General features: G+C 40.0%; 1 protein-coding gene across 3 annotated transcripts; it reads left to right on the top strand.

Annotated features, from left to right (window-relative positions):
- Nucleotides 1-893: 893 nt before the first annotated feature.
- On the top strand, nucleotides 894-17,772 carry LOC119560044. 3 transcript variants are annotated; one of them, XM_037873346.1, is made up of 10 exons: nucleotides 894-964; nucleotides 3,094-4,730; nucleotides 6,215-6,448; nucleotides 6,579-6,835; nucleotides 9,554-9,738; nucleotides 9,876-10,229; nucleotides 11,042-11,213; nucleotides 14,010-14,120; nucleotides 14,197-14,375; nucleotides 17,128-17,772. In XM_037873346.1, the coding sequence occupies exons 2-10, from the start codon at nucleotides 4,079-4,081 to the stop codon at nucleotides 17,267-17,269; spliced, it is 2,286 nt and encodes a 761-aa protein (XP_037729274.1). In that variant the 5' UTR covers nucleotides 894-964; nucleotides 3,094-4,078; the 3' UTR covers nucleotides 17,270-17,772. The 3 variants fall into 3 exon arrangements, with proteins under 3 accessions (XP_037729274.1, XP_037729277.1, XP_037729275.1); XM_037873347.1 differs by lacking the exon at nucleotides 9,876-10,229 and having other exon boundaries at nucleotides 902-964; XM_037873349.1 differs by lacking the exons at nucleotides 9,876-10,229; nucleotides 11,042-11,213; nucleotides 14,010-14,120; nucleotides 14,197-14,375; nucleotides 17,128-17,772 and adding an exon at nucleotides 10,878-10,920 and having other exon boundaries at nucleotides 897-964.
- The last annotated feature ends 64 nt before the right edge of the window (nucleotides 17,773-17,836 follow it).

Genomic DNA, 17,836 nt, shown 5'->3' with positions numbered 1-17,836 from the left:
CACGACGGATTCTGCAAATCAAATCTAACTATTTCTTCTTGTGAAAACCGAGAGCGAAAGTGACCAGCGGACAAATAACAAAATATCTTGCTAATTAGGCGTCTCGCCATGGCGAACAACACCGTTTCGCGCCCAAGAATTATGAGTCAATGGTGATGGCTAGTGACTGTGCGTGTTAGTTGCTGGTGGACCATCTCTTCAAGTGAGTAGGTAAAAGCAGGAAGACAAATATTCCCACTCAAATCGAACCGGAATGCAAATATTTGACCCAGTTTAAGTTGCCTGAGTGACCAACAAAACAAAAGCCAACAGCTGGCAAGCCGGTTGCACTTATCAACCGAAAAAATGGAAACCTGTTTGCAGGGGAAATGCGATGCATGTCCATGTGCATTTAACCCAGTGGGTAAAAGTGAAATTTCCTGTGGTTTCTTGGCTTTGCCAACTACCTTCATGAAGTTCTTAAAGACCTGCCCCGCCCACCTTGAGTTATTAGCGCATGCCAGATGGGAATCTCAACGCGCTCTAATACACATTAGAATCCCAATTAGTGCTTGGGATTGCGTGCTCACCGGTTGTAGATTCTCGAAACGAAAACGGAAAACCAAAATTATTAGGGTATTTTCAGTGATACACTTATTAAAAGCATGCCAGAAGAAAGTAAACAAATCGTTTGGGCGTAGCTTAAGTTGTGGTTCACTCCAAACAATCACATTTAATTGAAAACGAAACCTTCGGAATAATTTACAGGCGATAAACCGCAGCAATATATGCGAAGCAGTGCGGTGGCAGAATGTTTTTCATTCCGAGCTCGAGTTATTTTATTTGATTTTTTATTGTCTCTCGGCCAATAATCACAGTCAATTTGCTGCGCTCCCCGGCAGATGGATCATAAAAAGTACGTTGAATCCGATCTATTTGGACTTAATAAGCCATTAGTGAGCCAAGTTGGTTAACCGCAACGAAAGTGAGTTTGCTTTTCGTTCGGCTCAGCTATAGATTTCTCTGAAACGCAACCAAAGAAATGTAGAAAGAGTCGAAAAACTCTTTAAAATATTTGCACGCTAACACAAATCACACCAGTCGGCGAACTAAGTTACAAGCACGCATAAAGTGAAATTAGTAATCTATTAGACGCATTCACTAGGCGTTCGACTGAAACCGAAAGTCTGCCCCGAACATAGATACAATTTAATGGAATGCAAATACTTAAAGCTTTACATAACCGCTCGTCGAGCGAGGCATTTGCGATGTTCGGATGCGTGTGTCAGCCCGAGAAATTGTCACATAAAAATGCAATAAAATCTCACGGAAATGCTGCGACTGACAGCGGCAAAAGCAGCGTGCAGGGAAAGCTCGTTACCTTCCGAAAACGTAATCTACCTGCCAGCCGAGAGCTGGCCATTTTCAAGTGCCATTAAGACAGATGTAATTGAATCATTATTAAAAAGAGCAGGAAGCATTCGAGTGAAAGCCAACAACAGAACAGCAGCCGAAATCAAATGTATCTCAAGTCTTGCATAAGACCGAAAACAACTTTTAAGGGCACATGAGTAAACAAAAATTAATTTTACTTCGCATTATAATAACATTCGGGTATTATTTCATATAATAATTTCAGTAATAACATATTTAATGATCTAAATTATCTAAAAACCCACAAGATTTTTGTAAGTGTATTTAACTACGAAGTGGCAATTAAAACACTTTTATCAAAAGCAACAAAAACTCAAAATGCATTCAAATATTAATTTTCTGAGACGCTGATACCTGCAGCATCTTAAACATAAGTAAATAAGCAAAATTGATACTTTTTTTACTAAGTATTAGCTAAACATTTTTTATTTGGTTCTCTGCTCAAACCCGAAGTTCCATGTTTCTAAGCTACTCACCTTTAAACCACCTAACGGTTGCAGCTGGGTCTTCGACTCGACTTGAACCCGCAAAGAACTTACATCATATGGTTTTTCGGGTGAGGAGCGAGTTCTGCTGCCGCCGACTCCCTAAACTTGATTTAGCTGGCCATTATTTTTATAGCAATTGTGTACTCGCAGCTTTATGGCTGTTTCTTTGGCATGACATAAGCCGCCATGGCACTTTAATAGAATGCCTTTAATATGAAAAGCCATAACAACGCGACACGTTACATGAAACATATGTCGTTTATGCACATTACGCATACGTACCGTCTGCAGAGAGCAACTAAGTCGCAGCTCGTTAAAAATAATAATCGTGAGCAGTACTCTAGTATGCAGCTGTGCGCGTAATGCGGTCTAATTGATTGCATTGGAAACATAATTATAAACGGCTGAAACAGTTTATGGAATGGCTCTTATGTCTGGGCCCAAATCAGCGACAACGTTGAGCTAATTAGAATGCCACAAAGGTCTCAGACGTGTGCCAATTAAGTTCAGAGCCAGAATAAAGTAGCAATAATAAGGTCAAAGTGCAAGAACCGAGATTGATATCTTGATCAAATATGGAATATTAGCTGAAGCACTTTCAATGGCCCACGAGCAACAAAAGATGAATGTCATATGTCTTATGTATGCCGCCACACGTCTTTTGTTGCTCATCGGAAGTGGTTCAGTAATGGCGATTTTATTTGACAGTCGATTGGTTTCTTTTGTCCCCAAGAATAGCTTTTCAATTCTGTTCCCAATCCAGTCGTTGTGGATAAAAGGTAAACTTCGTAATTTATAGGTCAATTGGTAACCAATTTTCGTTTAAAAATAAAACGAAGATATATATATTTTTAGGAAACTATGTGGGTTTCCTAAAGTCTTGTAAATAGTTCAAAATATTTCACAGATCGAAAAAATCCTAATCACAAATAAAGAGAAGCGCACACAGATTTTTGAATTAAAGAGGGATTAGTTTTAAATGTCTATTGTACATTAAGCCAATACGAAGAATATTATTATTATGACCATATGAAACTTGTATCTTTCAATCGAATTACAAATCAGCCGCTCGACTCTTGACCCATTTTCTCTTTTATCTCGATTTAAAGTTGCCGGAAAACCAAAGCCGCATATTGGCGCCATCAAAACATAATAAAATCGCTTTATCTATGTACTTACTTTGTCGTTGTAGGAAAACCCGTTCATTGGACACCAAATGGCCGTGAAAAGCGCCGACTAAGGAAGAGCGGCGCAAAAACTACCAGGAAAATTAACGTCAAGCCAGCAGACAAACTGCACTCGAAACAATCTGAAGCTAACTGGAAATTGTATAAACAAACATAGTGGAGTGAGCGTAGACCAAACAACTTTCAGCCGCGGCAAAAATTACAGTTAAGGTTTTGCGCGGCGGAAGAATCTTGAAAGAGCTACGTGTGAATGCAGGAGTACCATATACCAGATACCAGATACAACCGATATTGCAGTGCAAAAAGTCAACGGCAACTGAACGAAACCGTGGAGAGTAAAACGCCAGAGAGAGCGACCGGTCTGCTTTAAGCCTGGCCATGATCTTGGCCAACTGTTTGGGCCACAACACGCTCAGTTGTTAACCAGACGCGCACGCATGCGCACGCGGAACGCGCCAACAGGTGATTTGCATATCCCCGAGATACAAGTTACAAGATACTCGCCTCCAGATACGAAACCGTTAGGCCGTAGGTGTGACGCGATGAAGTAATTGCAGGCAGCCGGATAACCGAATAGAGCAAATAGAAAACGCGCTAAATGCGGCAGCGAAATTCCAAACAAACGAGTCCAAAACAAACAGCACGAAGAAAGTACATTAAAACCAATAAAAAGAATCGAGCTGCTACGAAAAACCGACCGACAATCAATGGAATTGTGTTTGCGTGCTAAGCCGAGTGCCTCATAAATTGATTTGTCAATTGGCTAACGATTTCGCCAATAAAGCCGGCCATTGTGTCCGCCTCAAAAAGCCAGAGTTCCCGTTCCCTCAACACGTACTTACAGCAAAAACGGCTAAATAAACAGTTGGGTTACAGCTAAATTGCAGGGCCAAGGTGCAATTGCAATTGCGATTGCAATTGTAGGTTCAAGGTGTGAATCGGCCGTCAGCAGTGCTAACTGGCCGGGTGAAACCGAAAACGAAACTGACAATGCCCAGCACACACAGTCATTTGCCCCATAATTGGGGCTCAGGTGAGAGCCAGCGACAGTGGACATCCTCCAGTAGAAATCGCACCTGCAACTGCCACCCAGTGAGCATGGCCAGCTTAAAATGTGGCCACTTGATTTTCCTCCTCTTGATCTGCCTAATCAACTCGGCCGTCGATGCGGATGGAACGGCTCGGAATGGCCGTCTTGGTCGCCATCTCTCCACCACTCCGTTGAGCCACCTGGAAATGGAAACGCAGGCCATCGAGGAGCAGGAGGCGGTCACCGAGTCGCCGACGGAATCCCCAACGGATTGGACGACGACGGAATTGCCACCGGAAGAAGAGTGGCAGACCGTGGTGAATGACACCGATATTCCGGCCAGGAAGCATACGGATAAAGCGGCCCCCGGGGACTCCCTGCTCCTCCGCCTGGCCCGGCGATTCACCAGTGGAAACGAGCTCTGGGACGGCCTTGTCCGCGATTGCTATCTGAAGCCAGACGTCTCCTGCTTTCAAAAGAACGTATTTAGCTACCTGGATGGCGCTCTGGATGTGCAGGATGTCAATGTGACGCAAAGACTCAAGTTCTTCAAGAACCAAGTGGACTACCAAGTGGAGACGGAGAGGGAGGAGCACTCGGAGGCACGTGCCGGTAAGTTAAGAACTGTCTATAATGAATTTTATGAGAGCTTTGGAGAGGTTTTCTAAGGTGCTTAGCATATTTAGTGTATAATATTCAACAAAACGTTGATAGGGGCAGAAAAATCACACAGGTATTAATATAGGTATTCATTTATCTATATTGCAATACAATTTGTATTATTATTGGTTATCCAATTGTTTTAAAAAATTATTAACTTAAGTTAAAGAATTATTCATCTTAATCAATCGACTCCAGAGCTTTAAGTGCTAATTACAAGTTAAAATTTGTAACCATATTTCGTCAAATTTTAAAGTGAAACTGGTTTGATATTACAAATGTCTTGTTTATTTTTAAACGCACTCAGCTAGCAATTCTTTACTTTAAAATAGGTGTTTTCCCCAATTAAGTTTAGCTAACATCGCCTTATGTAAGAGCCCTTGTGTGTGCTCGACTTTTTGTGTGTGCAAGCAGTTTTCACGTCGATTCTTTTCTCTGTTTTGTTTACCGATACCTGAGCACGTTTACAAAAAATGACTCTGCCACTTCCAGTAACTTTCACTTGCCGCGATTTGATTTGATTTTTTACGTATTTTAGCTGCGCCTGAGAGCAGTGAAATATCTGCTGCGGCAACGATCTCTCGTTTATGTGAGTCACGCCGCTTTGACTGCGCTCAATTATGCGGCTTTTTACCAGGCATCAGATGTTTTCTTTGGCTCACAGCATGGCCAACACTGTAACAATCGCCCATTAACAGCCATCGAGTCGGTCAAGAATTACGTAACAGCTGGTGATCATTTAGAATTTGCAAAATTAGCTAGTTGTGCAATTTAAGGCTTGAAGAAATATAAATATTACTAGGGGGAATTTAAAAATACTCAAATTGTTAGGGAATTGCATTTAAAGTGAAGGTTAAAGTATAGACTTAAAGAATTGAGTTAATTAGTAAATTGAATCATAATTAATATCGTAATATATCATAAAAATAATATAGTAATATAATAATAGATAGTAATAGTAGTATATACTATATAGTAAACCACCTTTTAAATCGTATCATATATTGGTACTCAAATTAAAAGTATTGGATATTATAAACCTAAAAGCTATTAAAAGAGAAGGTAAATTGCTGATAATTTTACTGTATTTCATTTATTGGAAAAAGTAATAAATTAACTACAAGGTTTCTAAATTCACAACAAACAAGAACCTAAAAAATGTATACGAAATAAGGTTATGGCATTGCCTAACCACATTTAAAAACCTTTTATATTTTTTTTGGCTTTAGTCATTTAAGCCAACGCACAAATGTCTACCCACTCTCGCTTATAAATATAAAATATAGGATGCGTATATTTACTCGCAGTTGCGCAAGAGCATCCATCATCCTATCCTGAGTGTTGGAACTCGCTTTCCGCACAACTTTCATTAACCCAAAAGCATCACTCACGAGTGTTTCTCTGTCTAATTCTCCAATTCTGCATTTCCCAAGCAGCAAGTGCGGAAACCCCAATCGAGGAAGTGACCAGCGCTCTATATGGCAAGAGTATCAAATTCGCGATGACCCACGATCTTGAGGTGGATCTGCCCGAGGTTATGTTCAACGGAGCCACTTTTCGCATCTCGCCGCGGGCCATCGAAGGAAACGGAATCATCGCCAAGCTGGAGCTCATTCCCAAACAGGTAGTCAAGGCCCGACTGGCTGGGGCGATAATCAAGAAGAAAATACGTAAGTAATACTCGCAATTTCTTTCCCTATCGCGCAGATGCAGATGTAGCAACCGCTTTCACTCTCTGACCAATCTGCGGCAGCAACTGCATCCAAAAATCTGATTCGATTGCTACTTTCGTTTGTCCAGAAAAATTTCTACGCAGCAAATTGGTGCTGTCATTCCTCGCATTGCTGCTGATCATAAAGATCATCAAGATCAAGTTGTTCTGGCTGCTGCCAATCGTCATCGGAGTCGGGGCGGCCAAGAAACTGCTGCTGAAGTTCCTGCTCTTCCTGTTCCCGGCGCTGTCGCACCTCTTCAAGCTCTGCTCGCACTACCAGCAATCCTATCACGCACCAGCCAAATACCACCACCACCATCACCTCATCGACCATCATCACACGGTAAGCGCAGATGGGAGATGATATTGCACAAATTGCATCTTATCCGCAGAGATTTCTAGAAAGTTTATCGATACAATCAAGTAGAATTGACGATTTTATCGTAGGTACATTTGCACGGGTAATATAAAATGCATAATATTAAGTGGAGTTCGGTTTCCAAGTATTCATAAAGATTTTCCTAATTTGGGTCACCGAAGTTACATCCGTAAATGGTTTACGACCTAATCTAAAACTTATTTAATATGACAGTTGCTATTCGATTTTAACAGTACATTATTGCTATCAGATAGCGAAATAAGTATTTAGACAAGATCTACTTATTTAAAATTAAATTATTTTAAAAATGTATTATTAGAGCTTTTAAAAAATATAAGCTTATATGTATTTAATTAATACAAGTGAATTTCATCAAATTCAATAGATGAGCCAAAAGACATTGTTTATTTAACAGTATAATCAGATGTATACTAGCTTTCAAAGTCGAGCAGAGCAAAGATTTCGATGACACTGAGATATGACATTCGGCCAAAAGAAATTTCTTCGATGCCATAAAACACAACTAACTGGTTTGGGTTAGGCCTATTATACTTATCATGTTTCGGGCGTATTTTTGGAGAAATTTCATTAACAATCTGGATGTGATTCAGTTTGTCTATGAATCTGCCGGTCGGAAGTCTCTTTTGTTCATGTTCTAGCCCGCGCTCCCGGAAATTCAATTAGAAAAGTCTAGAGCCGTTCTCCGCCGGCAGTTGAAAAGAATTTCCATTGAAGAATCCCGACTTCAAGTTGGCATAGCACGTGCCCTCGAAATGAGCTCACGCTGACACAGACAGCACCCAGCTTGACATATCGTCAAATGAAATCCCGTCTTTCAATTGGGGCCGTTGATGGGGATTAGACCAGGGTCTGGCGGTAACCACCCCATTTTCCCACGAAAGAGTGCACACGCGTAGATACTCGCATTTATGAGATGCTTATGCTCCCAAAGAATGCTATTGAACGGGGTCCAGGGCCTGAGCCATTGGGATAATCCGGGTCCCAATGTTTGCATACGACAATCTTTGCCCAAGTATGATTTCCCCTAGAATTGATTTAATAAAACGACCACTTTAGCAATTACAATCCTTTAAACAAGTCGTTTATTGAGGTTTAGGCCAACGCCGACAACTGGAGAAAGCAGGAATCAGTGGGGAATACTTGCGGCTTAGCTTTTTTCTTTCACGGAATATATGAATACTTCAAGAGCTGGAAGAGGAAAGCATTGGCGGCAATAAAAAATGGAGTATCGATAGGGGAGTAGTTGTGTGAATTCCATGTGTGAATTTACACCCGGGTGGCCAATGATATGTGCATATTTTCTAGACAACTTGCAGTCTATTAAAGCGTCATCGCCATCCCTGGCTGCTTTCGCACTCGGTGTAAATTAAATTAAGTGACAGAGTGAAAGACTTTCCAGCCACAAGGACCAAGAAACACCCACTTAACATGTCGTCTGTTCGTGAGCGTATGTCACCTCTTTGGTAGGAAAAGTTTTCGGGCCGCACAGCATGAAATATGGTTAGAATTCGGTGCACAATAAAAAGCACAAATAATAGGCTGGGCTTGAACTCTAGTCGAAGTGCCAGGCAATGACACAGTCACATATCTCCGCATTTTGTTCGTTATTTACGGCGTTTTGGCAGTCATTGAACTGAGCTTAAGCTGGCCCAGCCAGCCAACCAGACAAAGTTGAGCAATAATGCGTATTATTTGGTATGTTCAAATATTGACTATAAATAGCCGACGAGATGTCGCGATGAGAGCACTCAAAAAGGAAGCCTTATAGTACAGTGAACAAAGTTTGCTGACGAGTTTATTAAACGTCAAGCCAAAGCAGGGCACCCGACTTCTTCATTACCATATTTCTTAATTTGCGCTAAATGACTGTCATGGCAACCCTTTTAATAAAGTGAAGTGCAATCTGCATCATTTAAGATTGAAGAGCTCGGTCGCAGCCGGCTATTCTCACTTGGTGTTGCCTTTAGTAGTTTAAAAATATTAAAAGCAATTATATTTACTTTTTAAAAGTTCTCAAGTAATTAAAAAAGTATCTATAAATATCATATTTTGTTTTTCAATAGAATATTTTAACACATTTAAGGTAAACAGAGGAACAGAAATAATTTATGCTACATAAATTTTACGATCCTTGGCAGCTATATGATGAAAAAGTCAGATTTGATTTAAATTTTATTCGAAATTCTTAAATATTAAAAGAATGATATCCCCAATAGTAGAAGTTAATATGTCAAAAAACATCGAAGCTATCATTTTTAGACATATATTTATAAATAATTTTTTGATCAATTCTACGGGAGCTATAGGATATAGTTGCCTGATCCGACTCGTTCTAACTAATATACTACCAGCAATAGAAACAAGACTTTTGGGAAAGTTTCATCCCGATAGCTTTAAAAGTGAGAGACTAGTTTGCGTAGAAGCGAACATACGGACATGGCTAGATCGATGTGATGCTGATCAAGAATATATATACATATATAAGAATATATATTCAATATATGTACGTTATGGGGTCGAAAACGTCTCCTTCACTGCGTTGCAATCTTTTGACTGAAATCATTATACCCTCTACAAGGGTATTTAAAAATAATTCATCACCTTCTTTTTACAAAATGTAAGCTATACTTAATTCTCAATGGTACTCTCTTTGATCCTTAGGTGGTTCCCCCATGGCACAGCGGAGAGCACCACTCGGGTCCGGGTCCTGAAATCATCTACACCCACCCGCCCAAGGGTCATCCGTCCGCTTATCTCCATGGAGCCCCCGTGCACGAGAGCTACGGCCCCGGATTCGAGCACTTCGAGGGGGCCTGGGAGAACAGTGGACCGGGCTTGGGTTCCGAGTAAGTTCCGCTTTTCTAGACACCACCCCACGCCTTCCGTATCCGCATCTGTAACTGTCTGTGTCTCTGTCTTGTCTCTAAACCACACTCACACGCCACACTCACACACAACAACCGACCTGCATCACATACAATAGATACATAGGCGATATAAATCGCGTTGCACAGATAGAGGAGAATGCGCATTACTTTAAGCCCCACCCGGCGAATGACGCCGGTCTCCTGCATGCTTGGGGCCTGGGCACCACACAGGCACAACAGCAACATCAGGTACAGGCACAGGCACACCAGCAACATGCGACACACCAGCAGCAACATCAGCGTTGGCCTGTCAACCAGCAGGCGAGGCCGCCCACCCAGCCGAAACAGCAGTCGCAACAGCAACAGCAGCAGCAACAGCTCAAGCTTCAGCTGCAACAGCAATTAAGTGCTCAGAAAATACAAGCCTCTAGTCACAGTTTAAACCCATTTCAAAGTCAGGACAAACAAAGGTACATGCCACTAAAGGGCGCCCGAAAACCAACAAACAAGTACACCTACGCACATGAAATCTCACTTGCACTGCCGCAGAGGAACACACCCGCACACCCATAGATTTGGTCGTTATATAAGCTACTAACTCATGCTAGTCCCCAAGCCACTCCTTCTATTTCCCGGTGACTTTATATTAAAGTGTTTATTTCCTACGCATCCAATGTCTGCACTGAAAAAAGAATAACCAGGCTTATTATTTGCTAGTACATTTCTTCCGAAATCGTATCGAACCATAAACTTAGAAGCCTTCTTTTAACTCAAGAAATATTAAAAAATTTCTATTAAGACCACTAAACAAAATTTTTTTTTTACTTAATTCCTTAGAAGGTCTGATAAACATCAAAGATCTGACAAACATCAAGAGATTAAAGACACAGATAGGGAGGTTTGCCAATATTCGTCTTATAATATTTAGCTTTTGTAAGCTTTAGTGTCACTATGCCAACATTTTTTCGGTGCAGAACTCTAACATATGTTTATTATACGCTATACTCTGGTAGATTGTGCTTATAATTAACGATCCATTCGAAACGCTATCTATTTGTTTTCGCATCCCTTATGTCCTTCCTGCTTAACCAAATGTAATTAAAATTCTTTAATGAAAGCCAAACAACACTCACTGTTGGGTGGTAATTGCTGCCAATTAAAAAGAGCAGCGAAAAGGAAATTTGATTCGCCGCTCCAATGGAACTATTGTGCCAACCCAATTTGAGCCCACACAACCCACTCCCACCTGCTATCGGCGTATAATTATCCCCGATTTTTACAGCTCAAGGCCGGCACACACGCAGCACCATCCGGTGTTCGTTCCGGGACAGGGACACCATCCGCCGCAAAGTGGGCCCGGGCTCACGGCAGCAGCTCAAATTGCCGCGCAGTATGATCCCGCGCGCAATAATCAGCAGCAGCAAAATCAGGCTGCGCAGGAGCCACAACTTTCGGTGCGTATCACATTACAGCCCATTACGTATGTTCGTATAAATTTCCAGCAGGCAAACGGAATACGCAAATGTGCATTATTGTAATCGCAGCAATGTACATAAAAAAGAAGTCTGTGAAATCAGATAGCCCACGTGTGGTTATGAGTGGCGAGAGTTGCGCCATTTTCCGCGTAAAACACAATCTGCATAGGTTTCAAGGGAAAGCACACATGCAAAAATTGGTTAAAATCAACCAAACTTGCAATTTTGTGTGCAGAAAAAACAGTCTACTTTCGAACCATTGGTATAAATAAAAAATATTTGAAAAGGCAGGCAACAAGTTATTATAAAAACATTTTTAAAATAGTTGGGTTCACAATCACATTATTATAGTGATATTTAGTTTTCTTTTTATCAGCTCCAAAAAAATGGTCGCTGGAAAAAAAGGAATTTCAAATATATACTTAGGATATTTTACTGTAGGCTTTCCTATTTTTTAAATTTTTTTAAGAGAGAAATCTTGAAGTACATTCTTCTTAAATTGAGAACATTTGTTCTTAAAAACCTTGTAAGTACATTTTGATATCAATGTGCTCAATATTAGAACGAAATGGTGAGAAGGGAAAAAGTTAAATTGATTTTATTTAACAACTTTTTGATAATTATACACTAGTGACTGAACTAATAGTTCATTTGTTGAGATCAACAATGTAAATACCGGAAATTCAACTTGATTCTAGCAAAAAGGAAACATTTTCCACTTCAAAAATGTCGTTTTATTCTTAAGGACATTTTCAACTCAGATGAGAACGTCCGAATTTTCTGTGTGTTCATATAGAAATATACTTTAACAAACCCTTTAACCATTTTCCCCATTTTAAAATGCATTTAGGTTATCTAAATCCATATCTGAATATTTAAGAAGTTATTAACATGCACCTTGAGGTGCACGTTTTTTAAAAATTAAATCAAAAAAGAATCTGAAAGAAAGAACTTAAAATTTTTCAAACTTTCCTCGTTAAACTTTCAAGAAAGAATTATGTATTCATTGCCGTCTGGTTACTGTGGCACTGGTAGTTCGTCTGCACCTCCTCCTGACTACTTGCATCATTAGAGGCTCCTATTTGCAGTTTGCACACTTGCACAACTGGACAACAACACAATCAATCAGGCTGCTGCAGTTTCACTGGCAAACAATCGTCTGGCACATGGCCGTCTCTATTGACACTTTCCACAAAAGTGCAAATTGTTTTCCTATGATGCAAATTGTCTTGTCCGCATGGCAGCTGAATTCTTTTCTCTTTTTGCCCAGCGACACCATTCAAGTGGCTCAAACTGCAGGCCCTGCAAGGTGAATGGCTTGGCAAACAGTTTGTGCAGACCAACCAACCAACCGACTGACTGACTGACTGACCGACTGACTGACTGACACTCGATGACAGTTTTCACTTTCAAGTGAGCTGCGTCGCCGGCCACATGTGGGCCGGGCCTTCGGGCTCTTGGCTTGTCAACTAAGCCATAATTAAAATGCACTTTGCCATTGCACTTCCCGACCGACTGCAAAACCCGTAGGCTTGCAAAACACCCCGCTGTTCACATTAATTAAATGAGCTCGCCTTGCCAAAGCCATAGCCGAATATGATGGGAACTCCTGGCCGCCGAGAAAGTGTGCCAGCCAGTTCAGTTGGGTTTGGATGAGCTGTCCCCGGCAGAAGGTTAGCAGCTCAAGCAAACTCAACCCTTTTCACACAAAGTGGTTTTTGCTGTTGCATCCTACAAAATGTTTGTACGACGCTTTTGACTTGGACACATACCTAATTTATGTGCCATTAACAGTTGCGAGATTTAAATTTATTTTCAGGCAAGAAATAACAAAAGTTGCTGGCTTCCAATAGACTTTGCTTAAAGCATTTCTGAATATGTGCAGTATTTTTAAGTCAGTAGGTCCTAAACAGGATTGCAGAAGTAATATTATGTGCATCAACCTTTGTAGCTAGTAATAATATTCTCTTTTGTCTATCTTAAAGCACCTCCTAATATTAAAAACAGGAATGGAGGCTTATTTACGCCAGCCGAATTTTATATACCTTACAGCTAAACCATGTCATGCAATTAAATTTTTTTTTAGTTCAACAGAAATTTTTTAAATCATAAAAAAGCAATAAAATGTACACATAACTTTCCAATCATTCCAATACGAGGAAGAATAGTTGTCGTTTCAACCTCTATATTACTTGCATTAGAAAGAAGACTTCTGAGAAATTTTCGTCCAGATAGTTATAAAACTAAAAGACTAGTTTGCGTAAAAACGACACAGACGGACTTATAAACAGACTGACATGGCCAGATCGAATTTTCCAGGAATGCTGATCAGAAATATGTAAATTTTTAGGATCGGAAAACAATCTACCACCGCGTTGCAAACTTCTGACTAAAATTATAATAATCTCTACAAGGATATCACAAGGTGATACAAAAACTGTACAAGAACTTAACGCTAACATTACTGGGACATTTCTTAACATGGTAAAAATACATCAATAGAAAACCGAATCCTTAAAAAAAAACTTTGCAAAATCATCATAGGAGAACAGTAGATATTAAGGAATACTATATAAGAGAAATTAAAAAGTTAAAGGTGTTCTATTTATATATTTTTGTTATATATTTTTTATATTGGGTTCTGTAGTTTCAAACGATTTCATAAACTTTGCTTCTTTCTAAATGATATATCAGTTTTGAATATCGTGAAATAGATCGATTTTCTGAGTGCATGACTGACAGAACTCTCTGCATATCCTCTTTTTCCATCCCCAGCCCGAACTAGCCGCCCAGCTGAAGGAGGCCATCCGCATTCAGGCCGAGCAGCGCCTCATCCAGCAGCAGCAGAAGATACTGGAGCACCAGCCATTCGTACAGGACGGACAGGTTTGCAATTGCTGACATCCGCCGCACCAACCTGCGTTCGTGACGAATAACCTGTGCGCTTTTTGTGCGTTTTCAGCCGCTGTATCCGCTCAACTACGATCCGTTCTACAGTCCCATTCTGCTGAAAATCGACAAAATCGTCGAGCAACTGGGCGTGAAGAACGATCTGTGCAAGGAGCGCATCGTGTGCAGCATGTACAAGGATCCGGCCACCTACAGTCCGCACAGCAACTTCATCTCCGCGGAGCTAAGTCGGTAAGTGTGGAACTATGGGGATTAAGGTCTCAATTAGAAATATTAAAAAAATACTATACATTAAGGTAGTAATTTGGTAACATTTTTGATTTTTATATTTTTTACATTTTGTTTTGATTTTCCTTTGAAAGCTAGAGACCATATTTCAGTCAGTCAGATTTATATTAATTGGTATTTTAAATTCCACTCTTAGCAAAGCAATATCTATAGATGTATTGCTACTAATTTTTAAAAACATCAAGTTGCAAGAGTGAAACTAAAATTTATTGTATATAAAGGTCTGTGCTAGATAAAATTACAATTCTTAAAATCTATAATTGGCTTTCTGAGTAAATTTGCTTACGATAATTATTTAACATACTTGAAGGCCTTTAAAGTACTATTTTTTAAATAGGTAATTAGCATTTAACAATCACTTGGAAATGCGTGACAAAATGTAATTACCATTTGTCAAACAGAAAGTTTTTCTTCAATATTTTACTTTATGCATATTCATTATAGTCCAAGTTAGTTGCCTTAAGTTTTCAAAATCTAACGACTTACTATTTTGGCCATAACTGCAAGAGGCAGGCTGGCTTTATGGTTGTGTGCCATGAACTAAGACTTGTCATTTGCCATAAAATGTGTCATTCTGTGCTCTAATTGCTCCCCGGGCATTGCAAATTGTGATGTCAGGCAGTCAAAACTTAAATTCGTTTTGCAGCCAGCTCAGTTCGACGCGTTTTCGCTGCGGGAATGGCTTTAAAGGCCCACCTCCAGTATGGGCCCCATCATTGCCTTTCAATTAATAGGCAAGAGCGTGAAAAGAAAGTGGAACTTGGGGCTGTCGGAGTGCAGTTTGTCGTCGCAAGTTCGTGGCTGTCGCGTCGCATCTCCTAATTGAACTGCACACTGCACATGGCCAGCCAAGTGGAACTACCAGCCATAAGCCGCGTGCCATCATCATCATCATCCTCAGCGAAAATGGTTCCACCCACATCGGTCACTCCAGGGGCACTCGAGCATGGTACAGACCAGATAAACTCGCATTTCGCATTCATCATATTTCTCATGGCTCATTATCTTTTGGGCCCTGCCTATGGGCCTTTTCACGCTGACAACAATGAGTGCAAAATTTGTAGACCCGAGATAAATGCCTTGACAACTTTGTGAGTGACAGGCTCGCCTCCCAGGAGAAGTCAGCTAGACCTAGTCCCTATGTCGCATGATTTATGAGTCCGCGTGCCCATGACAAGTCATTAATTGAGTGGCCAAAGTGTGCTTAATTGCCTTATCGGGACGCCATTGACGATGGCGGGGAGCTCAGGTTTTCGGCCATCGTAGTTGAAAATTAATTAAAATAAATTGGCCTAATGAAATGCTACGTTTGTTTAAAGCGTCCACTGTCTGCAATCATGCGCATCTATAATGAAAACAATCATAATTAATGGAAAAGCGTGCTAAAGTATTTCGGGTATTACCATTTCAACGGAAGAGAATCAAATCTTTAAATACAATTCTGAAATGTCAGCCCAGGGCGTTGGTTGTTCAATTTTAATTGGTCTTGAAATGGTATTGAAATGTTTGACGTCAATAATTAAAATTATTTTCTGATTAAAATTATTTCTGAAATATAATCTGATGAAAATGAAAATACATCAAATAAAATCAGAATAAGTTTACTAAATCTCATTATTGATTGAAAATAAAATTTTTCCCAGGAACGTAGTTTTAATTTACTTGCTACCCAATGTAATTCACTTGACTAGGGTCGGAATAATTTACAGAAGTTTGACTGTAGTTAGTTGTTGATTTATTGTGTTAACTATTTTATTTTGTGGGATAAGGGCGGAGGATAAAAAAGTACTGTTGTACATTAAAAGTCAGGCAACATATCCTTGCATCAGGTCACGTCCCCCCATTCTTCCTTGGCGGACAAAGAGCATAGGAAATCAGTTTGGCCTTGACTTATGTGGGTGCGATTTTCCGGCCACCACCTCCGTGCACGACTGACTAGTCACATGAAATCCATTAGCAACGCCCCGCCCACAGAATCAATTGCCCCAGACGCCTTCAATTTAAGCTCGAATAGCTGGGCCAGCAGGATGGGGAATGGGATGTAGGCGTTTTTGGGTGACGCATGAATGTCTGACACACAAAAGGCGCGTGTTGGTAAGCCCAAAAGTGCGCACAAGCGATTCGACCTGCGCCCATGAAAACTTTACTGCGATGGGCCGAAATGGCAAAGTTAATTAGCCGACTTCCTGGCACCCAACAAAAAGCGTTCTTAGGCTTTGGCCTGCAGCTAGGACTAACTAACTAAGAACACTCTAAAAAAACATTGGCTTGACTTCCAGAAAATCTATTCAAAAATCACATCAATCAACCGTACACATTGAGGATTTCTGTTAAAATATGACAGGCAAAACTTTTCTTGTGCTCAAATTTTAATGACATTTTTAATTTCTAATGGTTTTTGATTGATTAGGGCTTTGAAGAAGATTCGGGAAAAAACAAATTATTATTATATATTTATATATCATAAATTTATTCCAATATTAAATTCAAATTAAAATTTAAAAAATTTAAATATAAATTTTTTTAGGACTCAAGCTAATATTTAATGTACTAGACCAACTACGAATACTTTGTTTTCGAGTGTAAAAAAACCATGATGGGGAGCATCTGCTAGGAATAACACACAAAAAATACTATTTAATGAAATACGCGAAAAGTTGTTTTGCTAAAGTTTCCCATTTTGTGTCTGTTGCAGCGACACCAGCGAACTGGAGCCCGTAACGCATGCGAATGAGGCAGTGCGTCGCTTCTATCGACTAATTCAGGCTGCCCGGGATGGCCAGGATCAAAAGGACTGCCAGAGCCTGTATCCACAGTGCAACATGCCGTCCAAGTGAACCGGAGGTCCCCAATCTTCGAGAGCGTGAGACGTTAAGCGAGATCGAGCAACTTTGAAGTCAACTTTTCCTTGTTAAAAACCGAACTGTAAATAGGATAAAACAACTAGGCTACGCATAATTTATTTGTTAAACTCGTATTTATTTATTTATTTACTGTAGTCTAATGGTTCGCCTATTTAATGTCAATTGAAGCTCTTCGGTCACCCAACCGCTGCATTAATATTCATTCTGATTTTGTTTAAGTTTGCACTCAAATTATTTACTAAAATCGGCTGCGGTCAGTACACTTTTTAAATTTTCCACATACACACATGTGAATGGCACACAAATAATTCACTCATAATTTACTAAAAATACGATATAATGAAATCAGAATATTTATTAATTGCCGGTCAGACGGATGCGGCTGAAAACTCAATTAGTCAATATGCAAAAATTGTTATTAGAGGAGTTTTTGTCGCCAGCACATAAAATGGAAAATAAATTGAAATTGTGTTAAATGTATATCGTTTAAACGTTGGGCCCACAGGTTGTCGAAAAAGAAAAATTTAACAGAGGTTAACA

Source organism: Drosophila subpulchrella, unplaced genomic scaffold (genome assembly GCF_014743375.2).
Source record: "Drosophila subpulchrella strain 33 F10 #4 breed RU33 unplaced genomic scaffold, RU_Dsub_v1.1 Primary Assembly Seq354, whole genome shotgun sequence".
Taxonomy (NCBI): Eukaryota; Metazoa; Arthropoda; class Insecta; order Diptera; family Drosophilidae; genus Drosophila; species Drosophila subpulchrella.
This window is presented reverse-complemented; position numbering and strand designations above follow the sequence as displayed.

Excerpts from the sequence above, each read along its gene's own strand:
- LOC119560044 (XM_037873346.1), top strand. The coding sequence starts at position 4,079 with ATGCCCAGCACACACAGTCATTTGCCCCATAATTGGGGCTCAGGTGAG. Across the intron at positions 6,836-9,553 it reads TCATCGACCATCATCACACG|GTGGTTCCCCCATGGCACAG; the intron begins GTAAGCGCAGAT and ends TTTGATCCTTAG. Across the intron at positions 14,121-14,196 it reads CATTCGTACAGGACGGACAG|CCGCTGTATCCGCTCAACTA; the intron begins GTTTGCAATTGC and ends GTGCGTTTTCAG.